This window comes from Bufo gargarizans, chromosome 4 (genome assembly GCF_014858855.1).
Source record: "Bufo gargarizans isolate SCDJY-AF-19 chromosome 4, ASM1485885v1, whole genome shotgun sequence".
In the NCBI taxonomy this organism is placed as follows: Eukaryota; Metazoa; Chordata; class Amphibia; order Anura; family Bufonidae; genus Bufo; species Bufo gargarizans.
The window spans coordinates 287,004,918-287,019,833 of NC_058083.1; the positions used below are offsets into that span (position 1 = coordinate 287,004,918).

The following is a 14,916-nucleotide window of genomic DNA, read 5'->3' on the forward strand; positions in this document are numbered from 1 at the left end:
AGCAGAGAATGAGGCTTCACGTCACCCACCACTGCAACAGTCCATTGGCATATATTTAGGCCTAGCACACAGGCAGAGCAGAGAGGTCCCGTAACAGACAATCTGGCTTCATGACAGCAGAGAATCAGTCTGCATGTCATAGCAGAGAATGAGGCTTCACGTCAGCCACCACTGCAACAGTCCATTGGCATATATTTAGGCCTAGCACACAGGCAGAGCAGAGAGGTCCCGTAACAGACAATCTGGCTTCATGTCAGCAGAGAATCAGTCTTCATATCATAGCAGAGAATCAGGCTTCACGTCACCCACCACTGCAACAGTCAATTTTCATAAATTTAGGCCCAGAACCCAGGCAGAGGAGAAAGGTCCCGTAACAGACAATCTGGCTTCATGTCAGCAGAGAATCAGTCTTCATATCATAGCAGAGAATCAGGCTTCACGTCACCCACCACTGCAACAGTCAATTGTCATAAATTTAGGCCCAGCACCCAGGCAGAGGAGAGAGCTCCCGTAACAGAGGATCTGGCTTCATGTCAGCAGAGAATCAGTCTGCATGTCATAGCAGAGAATGAGGCTTCACGTCACCCACCACTGCAACAGTCCATTGGCATATATTTAGGCCTAGCACACAGGCAGAGGAGAGGTTCATTCAACTTTGGGTAGCCTCGCAATATAATGGTAAAATGAAAATAAAAATAGGATTGAATGAGGAAGTGCCCTGGAGTCCAATAATATATGGTTATGGGGAGGTAGTTAATGTCTAATCTGGACAAGGGACGGACAGGTCCTGTGGGATCCATGCCTGGTTCATTTTTATGAACGTCAGCTTGTCCACATTGGCTGTAGACAGGCGGCTGCGTTTGTCTGTAATGACGCCCCCTGCCGTGCTGAATACACGTTCAGACAAAACGCTGGCTGCCGGGCAGGCCAGCACCTCCAAGGCATAAAAGGCTAGCTCTGGCCACGTGGACAATTTAGAGACCCAGAAGTTGAATGGGGCCGAACCATCAGTCAGTACGTGGAGGGGTGTGCACACGTACTGTTCCACCATGTTAGTGAAATGTTGCCTCCTGCTAACACGTTGCGTATCAGGTGGTGGTGCAGTTAGCTGTGGCGTGTTGACAAAAGTTTTCCACATCTCTGCCATGCTAACCCTGCCCTCAGAGGAGCTGGCCGTGACACAGCTGCCTTGGCGACCTCTTGCTCCTCCTCTGCCTTGGCCTTGGGCTTCCACTTGTTCCCCTGTGACATTTGGGAATGCTCTCAGTAGCGTGTCTACCAACGTGCGCTTGTACTCGCGCATCTTCCTATCACGCTCCAGTGCAGGAAGTAAGGTGGGCACATTGTCTTTGTAGCGTGGATCCAGCAGGGTGGCAACCCAGTAGTCCGCACAGGTTAAAATGTGGGCAACTCTGCTGTCGTTGCGCAGGCACTGCAGCATGTAGTCGCTCATGTGTGCCAGGCTGCCCAGGGATAAGGACAAGCTGTCCTCTGTGGGAGGCGTATCGTCATCGTCCTGCCTTTCCCCCCAGCCACGCACCAGTGATGGACCCGAGCTGCGTTGGGTGCCACCCCGCTGTGACCATGCTTCATCCTCATCCTCCTCCACCTCCTCCTCATCCTCGTCCTCCTCGTCCTCCAGTAGTGGGCCCTGGCTGGCCACATTTGTACCTGGCCTCTGCTGTTGCCAAAAACCTCCCTCTGAGTCACTTCGAAGAGACTGGCCTGAAAGTGCTAAAAATGACCCCTCTTCCTCCTCCTCCTCCTCCTCCTCCTGGGCCACCTCCTCTTCCATCATCGCCCTAAGTGTTTTCTCAAGGAGACATAGAAGTGGTATTGTAACGCTGATAACGGTGTCATCGCCACTGGCCATGTTGGTGGAGTACTCGAAACAGCGCAACAGGGCACACAGGTCTCGCATGGAGGCCCAGTCATTGGTGGTGAAGTGGTGCTGTTCTGTAGTGCGACTGACCCGTGCGTGCTGCAGCTGAAACTCCACTATGGCCTGCTGCTGCTCGCACAGTCTGTCCAGCATGTGCAAGGTGGAGTTCCACCTGGTGGGCACGTCGCATATGAGGCGGTGAGCGGGAAGGCCGAAGTTACGCTGTAGCGCAGACAGGCGAGCAGCAGCAGGATGTGAACGCCGGAAGCGCGAACAGACGGCCCGCACTTTATGCAGCAGCTCTGACATGTCGGGGTAGTTGTGAATGAACTTCTGCACCACCAAATTCAGCACATGCGCCAAGCAAGGGATGTGCGTCAAATTGGCTAGTCCCAGAGCTGCAACGAGATTTCGCCCATTATCACACACCACCAGGCCGGGCTTGAGGCTCACCGGCAGCAACCACTCGTCGGTCTGTTGTTCAATACCCCGCCACAACTCCTGTGCGGTGTGGGGCCTGTCCCCCAAACATATGAGTTTCAGAATGGCCTGCTGACGTTTACCCCGGGCTGTGCTGAAGTTGGTGGTGAAGGTGTGTGGCTGACTGGATGAGCAGGTGGAAGAAGAGGAGGAGGAAGCCGAGAAGGAGGAGGTGGCAACAGGAGGCAAAGAATGTTGCCCTGCGATCCTTGGCGGCGGAAGGACGTGCGCCAAACAGCTCTCCGCCTGGGGCCCAGCTGCCACTACATTTACCCAGTGTGCAGTTAGGGAGATATAGCGTCCCTGGCCGTGCTTACTGGTCCACGTATCTGTGGTTAGGTGGACCTTGCTACAGATGGCGTTGCGCAGTGCACACTTGATTTTATCGGATACTTGGTTGTGCAGGGAAGGCACGGCTCTCTTGGAGAAGTAGTGCCGGCTGGGAACAACATACTGTGGGACAGCAAGCGACATGAGCTGTTTGAAGCTGTCTGTGTCCACCAGCCTAAATGACAGCATTTCATAGGCCAGTAGTTTAGAAATGCTGGCATTCAGGGCCAGGGATCGAGGGTGGCTAGGTGGGAATTTACGCTTTCTATCAAATGTTTGTGAGATGGAGAGCTGAACGCTGGCGTGTGACATGGTTGAGACGCTTGGTGACGGAGGTGGTGGTGGTGGTGTTGGTGGTACATCCCCTGTTTGCTGGGCGGCAGGTGCCAACGTTCCTCCAGAGGCGGAGGAAGAGGCCGAGGCGGCAGCAGCAGAATAGGCCGAGGCGGCAGCAGCAGAAGAGGTAGCAGGGGGAGCCTGAGTGACTTCCTTGGTTTTAAGGTGTTTACTCCACTGCAGTTCATGCTTTGCATGCAGGTGCCTGGTCATGCAGGTTGTGCTCAGGTTCAGAACGTTAATGCCTCGCTTCAGGCTCTGATGGCACAGCGTGCAAACCACTCGGGTCTTGTCGTCAGCACATTGTTTGAAGAAGTGCCATGCCAGGGAACTCCTTGAAGCTGCCTTTGGGGTGCTCGGTCCCAGATGGCGGCGGTCAGTAGCAGGCGGAGTCTCTTGGCGGCGGGTGTTCTGCTTTTGCCCACTGCTCCCTCTTTTGCTACGCTGTTGGCTCGGTCTCACCACTGCCTCTTCCTCCGAACTGTGAAAGTCAGTGGCACGACCTTCATTCCATGTGGGGTCTAGGACCTCATCGTCCCCTGCATCGTCTTCCACCCAGTCTTGATCCCTGACCTCCTGTTCAGTCTGCACACTGCAGAAAGACGCAGCAGTTGGCACCTGTGTTTCGTCATCATCAGAGACATGCTGAGGTGGTATTCCCATGTCCTCATCATCAGGAAACATAAGTGGTTGTGCGTCAGTGCATTCTATGTCTTTCACCGCTGGGGAAGGGCTAGGTGGATGCCCTTGGGAAACCCTGCCAGCGGAGTCTTCAAACAGCATAAGAGACTGCTGCATAACTTGAGGCTGAGACAGTTTCCCTGGTATGCATGGGGGTGATGTGACAGACTGATGGGGTTGGTTTTCAGGCGCCATCTGTGCGCTTTCTGCAGAAGACTGGGTGGGAGATAATGTGAACGTGCTGGATCCACTGTCGGCCACCCAATTGACTAATGCCTGTACCTGCTCAGGCCTTACCATCCTTAGAACGGCATTGGGCCCCACCATATATCGCTGTAAATTCTGGCGGCTACTGGGACCTGAGGTAGTTGGTACACTAGGACGTGTGGATGTGGCAGAACGGCCACGTCCTCTCCCAGCACCAGAGGGTCCACTAACACCACCACGACCATGTCCACGTCCGCGTCCCTTACTAGATGTTTTTCTCATTGTTATGGTTCACCACAACAACAAATATATTATTTGGCCCAATGTATTGTATTCAAATTCAGCGGGATATAAATTTGAGGCCTAGTATTTAGGCGCTGGGTGACCGGTATGGATTTAGTGACAGAATTAGACTTGGAAATGCACAGAAGCGTGTGTGTGTGAAGTTATTCTGAATGACCCAATGTGCACCTTGAATATTATATACCCTTTTAGGGATAGATTTCAAATAGCTCTGATATAGCAGAAACCACTAAATTATGAAATTGCTAAATTGGGAATTGTACTTCAACCCAGAACAAAAAATGTGCTTTGACGGACACTAAATATCTTGCCCAGCAACAACAGTACAGCGGTGGGTAACGAGAGATTTAGAGGGAATTAAATTTGAGGCCTAGTATTTAGGCGCTGGGTCACCGGTATGGATTTAGTGACAGAATTAGACTTGGAAATACACAGTAGCGGGTGTGTGTGAAGTTACTCTGAATGACCCTATGTGCACCTTCAATATTATATACCCTTTTTGGGATAGATTTCAAAGAGCTCTGATATAGCAGGAACCACTAAATTATGAAATTGCTAAATTGGGAATTGTATTTCAACCCAGAACAAGAAATGTGCTTGAACGGACACTAAATAACTCTGCCCAGCTACAGCACTAGGGACAGATTTAGCTGGATATAAATTTGAGGCCTAGTATTTAGGCGCTGGGTGACAGGTATGGGTTTAGTGACAGAATTAGACTTGGAAATACACAGTAGCGGGTGTGTGTGAAGTTATTCTGAATGACCCTATGTGCACCTTCAATATTATATACCCTTTTAGGGATAGATTTCAAATAGCTCTGATATAGCAGAAACCACTAAATTATGAAATTGCTAAATTGGGAATTGTACTTCAACCCAGAACAAAAAATGTGCTTTGACGGACACTAAATATCTTGCCCAGCAACAACAGTACAGCGGTGGTAACGAGAGATTTAGAGGGAATTAAATTTGAGGCCTAGTATTTAGGCGCTGGGTCACCGGTATGGATTTAGTGACAGAATTAGACTTGGAAATACACAGTAGCGGGTGTGTGTGAAGTTATTCTGAATGACCCTATGTGCACCTTCAATATTATATACCCTTTTTGGGATAGATTTCAAATAGCTCTGATATAGCAGAACCACTAAATTATGAAATTGCTAAATTGGGAATTGTACTTCAACCCAGAACAAAAAATGTGCTTTGACGGGCACTAAATAACTTTCCCAGCTACAACAGGACAACGGTAACGAGAGATTTAGAGGGATTAAATTTGAGGCCTAGTATTTAGGCGCTGGGTGACAGGTATGGGTTTAGTGACAGAATTAGACTTGGAAATACACAGTAGCGGGTGTGTGTGAAGTTATTCTGAATGACCCTATGTGCACCTTCAATATTATATACCCTTTTTGGGATAGATTTCAAATAGCTCTGATATAGCAGAAACCACTAAATTATGAAATTGCTAAATTGGGAATTGTACTTCAACCCAGAACAAAAATGTGCTTTGACGGACACTAAATACTCTGCCCAGCAACAACAGTACAGCGGTGGGTAACGAGAGATTTAGAGGGAATTAAATTTGAGGCCTAGTATTTAGGCGCTGGGTCACCGGTATGGATTTAGTGACAGAATTAGACTTGGAAATACACAGTAGCGGGTGTGTGTGAAGTTACTCTGAATGACCCTATGTGCACCTTCAATATTATATACCCTTTTTGGGATAGATTTCAAAGAGCTCTGATATAGCAGGAACCACTAAATTATGAAATTGCTAAATTGGGAATTGTATTTCAACCCAGAACAAGAAATGTGCTTGAACGGACACTAAATAACTCGCCCAGCTACAGCACTAGGGACAGATTTAGCTGGATATAAATTTGAGGCCTAGTATTTAGGCGCTGGGTGACCGGTATGGATTTAGTGACAGAATTAGACTGGGATATGGCCAAAAAATGAACAGACTATTGCTGGTTAAATGCACTTGGTGTGACAGCTTCACCCTGATGTAGGCTTTAGCCAAAAAACAACCACACCATTGAGGGTTAAATGCACTTGGTGACAGGCGCAGCTTGCCCCTGATTTTGTATATGGCCAAAAAATGAACAGACTATTGCTGGTTAAATGCACTTGGTGTGACAGCTTCACCCTGATGTAGGCTTTAGCCAAAAAACAACCACACCATTGAGGGTTAAATGCACTTGGTGACAGGCGCAGCTTGCCCCTGATTTTGTATATGGCCAAAAAATGAACAGACTATTGCTGGTTAAATGCACTTGGTGTGACAGCTTCACCCTGATGTAGGCTTTAGCCAAAAAACAACCACACCATTGAGGGTTAAATGCACTTGGTGACAGGCGCAGCTTGCCCCTGATTTTGTATATGGCCAAAAAATGAACAGACTATTGCTGGTTAAATGCACTTGGTGTCACAGCTTCACCCTGATGTAGGCTTTAGCCAAAAAACAACCACACCATTGAGGGTTAAATGCACTTGGTCGCAGCTTGTGCTGGCGCACCACAAGACACAAAATGGCCGCCGATCACCCCAGAAAAATGAGACTGACAAACGGTCTGTGCAGCCTAAAAACAGTGAGCAATTGAGGATCAGCAGCTCAATGATCCACAGCTGCAGATCGATCAGTTAATCAAGTCCTTTGGAGGAGTTAATCTGCCTAATCTCGCCCTACTGTCGCAGCCGCAACCTCTCCCTACGCTAATCAGAGCAGAGTGACGGGCGGCGCTATGTGACTCCAGCTTAAATAGAGGCTGGGTCACATGGTGCTCTGGCCAATCACAGCCATGCCAATAGTAGGCATGGCTGTGATGGCCTCTTGGGGCAAGTAGTATGACGCTTGTTGATTGGCTGCTTTGCAGCCTTTCAAAAAGCGCCAAGAAAGCGTCACAAAAGCGCGAAGAAAGCGACGAACACCGAACCCGAACCCGGACTTTTACGAAAATGTCCGGGTTCGGGTCCGTGTCACGGACACCCCAAAATTCGGTACGAACCCGAACTATACAGTTCGGGTTCGCTCATCCCTATTAAAGACTATAAACATAGTTGGGGTGCAATTTTATTATGATTGCATTCCAATCATTCTGGGCTAAAAATTATTTTTGCCCTAAAGGGTTAAAGAGAACATGTCACCATGAAAATGCAGAGTAAGGTTACTTTCACACTTGCGGCAGTGTGATCCGGCAAGCAGTTCCGTATGCCAACTTAGGCTACTTTCACACTAGCGTTCGGGCGGATCCGTTCTGAACGGATCCGCTCATAATAATGCAGACGGAGGCTCCGTTCAGAACGGATCCGTCTGCATTAAAATGGCAAAAAAAAAGCTAAGTGTGAAAATAGCCTCGGACGGATCCGTCCAGACTTTCAATGTAAAGTCAATGGGGGACGGATCCGCTTGAAGATTGAGCCACATTGTGGCATCTTCAAACGGATCCGTCCCCATTGACTTACATTGTAAGTCTGGACGGATCCGCACGCCTCCGCGCGGCCAGGCGGACACCCGAACGCTGCAAGCAGTCTGAGCGGATCCGCTCCATTCAGACTGCATCAGGGCTGGACGGCTGCGTTCGGGTCCGCTCGTGAGCCCCTTCAAATGGAGCTCACGAGCGGACCGACGAACGCTAGTGTGAAAGTAGCCTTACGAATGCATTGGAATGCCGGATCAGTCTTTCCGGTGTCATCCAGAAAAACGGATCCAGCATTTATGTATTTTTCACCTTTTTTTCGGTCTGGAAGGACAGATCCGGCATTTTGAATGCCGGATCTGGCACTAATACATTCCTATGGAAAAAAATGCTGGATCTGGCATTCAGGCAAGTGTTCCAGAATTTTGGACGGAGATAATACCGCAGCATGCTGCCGTTTTATCTCCGTCCTGCAAAGTCAAAAAGACTGAACTGAACACATCCTGAACGAATTGCTCTCCATTCAGAATGCATGGGGATAAAACCGATCAGTTCTTTTCTGGTATTGAGCCCCTACGATGGAAAATAATAATGATAGTGTGAAAGTACCCTAACAGGTTTTACTGAATGTTTTAGCTACAAAACTATCATTCTGCTCAGCTCCTCCTGCTCTATAACCTGCTGCCTGCAGATTGCACTGTGTGGTGACAGGTCCTCTAAGTGTCAGCCTAGCTGCAGAGTGTCTCCGTTCCCGCTATGTTGTTTTTCAAGGGCTTGATCACACAGTTTGATATGAATTTAGTTATAATGGGTGTCTGTGAGCTGTCAGGAATACGGGCTATAAATGGCAGTCAGATGGGCAATATGACGGGACTCAGTGTAAAACTGAAACTAAGATACTCTGTAGCTAGGCTGAAACTGTTGAAATTTTGAGAAAATGATTTTAAGCCGAAAATAAGTAACAATGCAATAAAATAAAACTGCCCCTGCACGGGTTCATATCTTTTTTAGCTGTATAACAATATTTGATTGTTCGGCCCATACACATACATGTTCAGCTCGACAGAATATGTTTATGAATGCTATGTGGGAAGGGTTGTTGCGGGTATCGAAATTTCGATACCCAATCGATACTTTTGTCCCAGTATCGATACGATACCGGGATTTCCGTTTTTTCGATACTGGGCTGCGCTTCTGCGCAGTCTAGTATCTCTGAACATGAGCGCGCTGCTATCGGCGCGCTCATGTTCTCTCTCAGCAGCACGGGGAGAAGGAAGCTGTCCTCCCTCCCCCCTGTACTGCTGCCGCTGCCACCAATGAGAAGAGAGGGGCGGCAATGAGAAGAGAGGGGCGTAGGAGGGGCGGGCGCACTGCGCCACCAATGATAGGATTATTTCCACACAGAGCGGCGCCCAGCGATGTCTCAGCACTCACCATTAGTCCTGGGCGCCGCTCCGTTCGCCTGCAGTGCCCCATTACTGTCTCCTCTCCTGCTCCACATGCTGCTGATTATTATCGGAGCGATGGGAGGAGACATCAGCTTCACTAGTGGGCGTTCCTTCTCCCTGCGCTTGGACAGCGCTACAGCCAGGAAGAAGGAACGCCCACTAGTGAATCTGATGTCTCCTCCCATCGCTCCGATAGTAATCAGCAGCATGTGGAGCAGGAGACAGTAATGGAGCACTGCAGGCGAACGGAGCGGCGCCCAGGACTAATGGTGAGTGCTGAGACATCGCTGGGCGCCGCTCTGTGTGGCCTGATAGTGAAAGTCTGGACTCATATACAGTAGTCAGTCTTTAATACATACAGGAGGCGGGTGCCGGCAGCAGAATCGCATTGCCGGCACCCTGCCCCTGACAGGGAGCTGCGATCAGCGGCTCTTAACTGCCGCTGATCTGCCAGTACCCGCCTCCTGTATAAAGGGGTAATTATCATTGGTGGTGCAGTGTGCCCCCCCCCCTCAACCCCCCCATCCCATTAAAATCCATTGGTGGCACAGTGCGCCGGCCCCTCTCAACCCCCCAGTATTAAAATCATTGGTGGCAGTGGCCACAGGGACCTCTCCCCTCCCCCTCATTGGTGGTGCAGTGGCAGCTTCTGATCGGAGCCCCAGCTGTGTAAGCCTGGGGCTCCGATCGGTTACCATGGCAGCCAGGACGCTACAGAAGCCCTGGTTGCCATGGTAACATCCCTGATGCTGTGTGCACAAAGCACAGAGCAGCAGGGACAGTGTGGAGTCCTATTCACCCTGATAGAGATCTATCAGGCTGAATAGGAAAAGGGACGAAAGATCCCAGGTTCTAGCCCCTAAGGGGGGAAATAGTTATTAAATAAAAAGTGTAAAAAAACAAAACAAAAAAAAAACCACTAAAATATGAAGTATAAATCACCCCCTTTTCCCAATTTCACATATAAAATATATAAATAATAAACATATTACATCGCCACGTCAGAAAAGTCCAAACTATTAAAATATATTTAAAAAATCTAGGTGGTAAATGCCGGAACAGAAAAAATAAAATAAAAACTGCGCGATTCGCCATTTTTAAAAATGAGGAATGCACGTGGCTTTTTTTGTTTATTTTTTTCGCGTGGTATCGAATGGTATCGAGTATCGCAATACTTTTTCATGGTATCGAAACCGAATCAAAAATTTGGTATCGCAACAACTCTTTATGTGGGGGGTGGAGGAAGACGCTGCCAGACAGTTCTGGCGACTGCTTATCTCCCCAGAGAACAAAAGGTTCCACTTACATCATCAGTCGGGGGAGAGTCGGTAGCATCCCAAACCCATTAGGGTGCCGCCGGGTTCGGACATCAAAAGTATAATGTGTATGGCCAGCTTTAGGGCCAAGCCAATTATCGGGAACACTGGTTCATAGGAAAGCATGTTGCTGATAATTGGCATGTATAATTGTTCATAGGCTGATAGGCATCCTTCATTAGAATCCCTGTGTCATCAGGAGTGTGCTGCCGATCACAAATAGAACAGAATGAGGGATGAATGACTGTGGTAGTGATCATTCCTCCGCCTCCACTTTGCATCAGCCTGTGTAATAGACCAGAGAAAAGGAGCGCCAATGAACATGTTTATCCTCCATTGGCTCTCGTATTGCCTGAATACTGGGCAGGTCAATACGCCCTTCAGGGGGATATCATACCTAAAACCAAATCCAATGACACTCCACATCCAAAGCAAGTGACTGGAGTCTGTCATCAGTCTGGAATTACTCCCAGAAAAAGCTGCAGATTAGCCAATTCTCCAGCGGATCGACGGCACATCAGCAGCAGAAATACTCGAAATCTCAATCACGTGTATGCGGGCCAATACGCAATGCCTCTTATAGGCTTCCGTGGTGCATGCCGTCATAGAATTCCGTTATGGTACGTGGTAACAGAATCCAGAACAGGATTCTCCGATAACCCGAACCTTGGACGCCGAACTTAAAACACAAGTTCGCTCAATGCTAGTTGTGAGCCCAGGCTGTCCAGTGGGTTCCTGAACATACAAAACCCCACTTACCTGCCTGTGGTCCTCCTGCGCCCGCAGGACCAGGAAAGGGTTAGGTCCCACTCCCACTGGAGCCAATCACAAGACTCACTGGTGACGTAGTGTCCAAGTCACTGTGACCAAGCCACTTCCCGATCCTGCGACCAGGAATGGAACATCACTGAGATTGCAGACAGGCGATTGTGAGATTTTTCTATGTTCGGAGACTCCCAAGGCCAGACAACCCTTTAAACTTGTGTTTTGGCCATGACACATGCGAATAACAGATCCGGAATACGCTTGTGTGACTGGCCCCTTGTGAAGAATCAGGCGGGCTATGTGCAGTATCTTACTAGGATACTGATAACCTCAGGGGCAGGATGGCAGCCATTATACATTGCCCTAGACAAGAACATACCCACGTCCATCTCTAGACATCCTGACGCAAATGAAATAACGCCGGTCAGATGTCTTTTTTACATAATGTTCAGTTCATAAGTCAGGAAAACACCACTGACAAATGAAGCTGTGTACATACACTATACAGCTGCACCCATAGGCTCCCTTCCTCTGTACCTGAGAATGCTGGGTGGCACCGTGCCCTGTTCATGTCCTTTGCCTGGTTATGGTACTGTATGGGGGCCACTTTGAGGACTGACAGGGGTGGGGGAGCAGACAGACCACAGAGGAGTCACATGACTACCCATATACCGACATGTATGTACAGGGCCCTCCACACCCTGACAGGCACGAGCTCTCCTCACCTTCAGCCGGACCTCGTAGGTAGTGTAGCGGTTTCGGCCCACCCCGACAGTCTGTGGGTTCCTGACATCTATCTCCAGGAAATTGCTTGGCGGACCGTACGCGTCGTTCAGATTCTGCGGTTTGCTGTGCAGACGGCGGGTATCTACCACGGTTTCAGCCATGTGTCACGGGGGACAGATAAACGAACGCTGCTGACCTAGGCGAAACGAATGTGGCGCTGTCCAGTTAGCTGCCGGAAGTGGCGGCCGTGATCAGTCAGGTGACAGGAACGCAGCAGCGCGCACAAGACGGGCGGCCCTGCACACGTGACGCGCGGGGGTCACGTGCTTATAAGCGCGCTCTTGAGGAGTGAGGGGCTAGTAGTACCTCCTGTCTGTCATGAGCTGAGGGCAGAGCTGCGTACTGTGAAGGGCCAGTTCACACTGAGTTTATCAGAGCGTTTACGCCTCAAAATCAGCTCTAAAGACACCTCAAAACAGCCTTCCATTCATTTCGATGGGAAGCAGCACTTTTATGTGGAAAAAAGAAGAATGGGAAGCGTACAAAAACAGCTCGGTACATGTTTGTGCTTCTTTGGCGCAAACCCGCACCAACAACCACATGCAGAAAATGCAGTGTACATTCTGGTAAACACTGGTTCAAAAACAAAACGAAAATATGTGTTCCGTATCAGTTTAGGTGTTCGGGTTTTTTAGCAGAAAAAAATAATTCTGCATGCCGGTTTTGACACTATGAATTCCCTTAGGCCATATGCACACGCACGCAGTCAATCCGCAAATCATCTACACGGGGCGGAAATTGACTGTCAATGGTTTGTGTGGGCTTTCAATGCAAAGGACGAGATCTGCAGTAAACCACATATAACACGTGTGGATTTTGGTGCAGAAACGCAGCAAAATCTGTATAAACCGTGCTGCGGTGTACAGGTGCCGATGTTGTGAATTGCGTGGCTTTTTTCCCCCATTGATATTCACAGAGAATAACCGCAGCGTAATACAGTACCAGCAAAGTGCATGAAATGTGCTAAATCTCACGTACACTTTGCATGTTTTGTATGTACGGAAACGAACCTGCTGTGAGGATTTTACAATCCACAGCCTGTCAATTGTCTGTGGGATTCTGCACCTTGGGACTCGTTCACACGACTGTTGCCTCTCTGTGCCGTGGACCGCAAATTGCGGTCTGCAATCCGCGGGCACCAACCGTGGGCCAGCCGCATGGGGATCCGTCCATTCCGCAAAAAGATAAAGCAAGTTCTATCTTTTTGCGGTGCGGAGGCACGGAACCCCAGGAAGCACTCCGGTAGTGGTTCCGTTCCGCACAGCATCTCTGGATTTGCGGACCCATTCAAGTGAATAGGTCCGCATCCGTGATGTGGAATGCACACAGCCGGTGCCCCGTGTATTGCGAACCCATATGCGGGCCGCAATACGACAACGGAGGGGCAACGGTCGTGTGAACAAGCCTTTATATTGAGTGGTTTTCTCCACAGATTTCAATGGGACTGTTAATATAATCTGCACCTATAATAGCACTTAAACACAATAAATAGTGCAGATTTATGTGCATTTTTTTATCATGTTTTTGATGCGATTTCCATTCAGATTGTCTGCATACAAATCCACACTGTGTTCTGGTAGCATGGGAGGAATAACAGTGTTATTTAGTTACTTTCAGGTGACATCTCCTTCAGAGGTCTTCTCTTTTCTATTTTTTTCCATCCATCATAGTTGACTTCTCCAGGCCACGACTCATTTTTGCAGAGTTTGCCGCCCAGATGTCTTCAAGCTACTCGCTTTATCAACTTCCATTATAGGTAATGGGGCCGGCATGCATCCAGGCAACATCTGGTGGTGGTGGATCCAGAGATCCTGCCGAAACGATGGAACGCTTGTGTAAGACTAGCCTTAGCAGAAAGAAATTTGGTGTCATGGCGCTGATTACGTGTCCTGCCATTGGCAGCCAGCCACAGTCACCTTCATTTGCAGTGGTGCCTTTAACGAGAAAAGTGGACTGCAACAGACTGGAACTGTATCGTCTTAGGCAATGAATCCAGGTTTGGATCCAATGAAGGTCGTGTTCAAGTATGGATGCTTTGTGGTAAGAGCTTCAAACCTTCCTTTGCTGTGGAGTGCCACAGTGCCCCAACTGTTGGTTTGATGATCTGTGGAACCATTGTGTACGACAGTCAGTCACCACAAGTATATGAGGGACACAGCGATATGTGCAGGACATCCTACGGCCATGTGTTGCCTTAAATGGCAGGGCTGCCAACTGGCATTTCTCAGCAGGATAATGCTCATCCACAGACAGCAAGGGTTTCCCAGGAATATCTCCTTCAGATTACTACACTTCCTTGACCTGCCCGGGCACCAGATTTATCACCAATCCAGCATTTATGAGACCAGCAGGGACACCAGCTTCAGCAACCTATCAGTGTGTAGGGTCTACAGGCCCAGCTGTGACATCTGTGGGCAAATGTGCTGCAGGATACCATACAGAACCTGTATGCCTCCATACCCAACTGTATCTCATCTTGTGTCCAGGTGAGAGGCGACCTAATGGGCTACTAGAGCCTCCTTCCAGTTGTACAGTTTTTCCCCAATATACGTATCTTTTCACTCTAATATTGTCCACTCGACCATACAGACTGACGATGTACACAGACAATATGTCAGAGCGGCCCGCTTATGCTACCGAGCAGCAACCACACTGGCTGGCTACCCTGTCTAAGGCCCCTTTCACATGGTCGAGTTTTCCGCGCGGGTGCAATGCATGAGGTGAACGCATTGCACCCTCACCGGACCCATTCATTTCTATAGGGCTGTGCACATGAGCGGTGATTTTCACGCATCACTTGTGCGTTGCGTGAAAATCGCAGCATGCTCTATATTGTGCATCTTCCACGCAACGCAGGCCCCATAGAACTGAATGGGGCTGCGTGAAAATCGCAAGCAAGTGCGGATGTGGAGCGATTTTCACGTATGGTTGCTAAGATGAAAGTCTATTCACTGTATTATT

At 49.0% G+C, this 14,916-nt stretch overlaps 1 protein-coding gene across 3 annotated transcripts in view; it reads right to left on the bottom strand.

The window, feature by feature from the left end:
• SNX3 (sorting nexin 3) overlaps positions 1-12,198 on the bottom strand; it is a 50,127-nt gene extending 37,929 nt beyond the window's left edge. Inside the window, exon 1 of one of the 3 annotated variants that reach the window (XM_044289375.1) lies at positions 11,895-12,198. In XM_044289375.1, the coding sequence (XP_044145310.1) occupies positions 11,895-12,056 (162 nt within the window). In that variant the 5' untranslated portion in view covers positions 12,057-12,198. The remainder of the gene's footprint in view (positions 1-11,894) is intronic. The other 2 variants (XM_044289374.1, XM_044289373.1) reach the window with 2 other exon arrangements.
• Between the last annotated feature and the right edge of the window lie 2,718 nt (positions 12,199-14,916).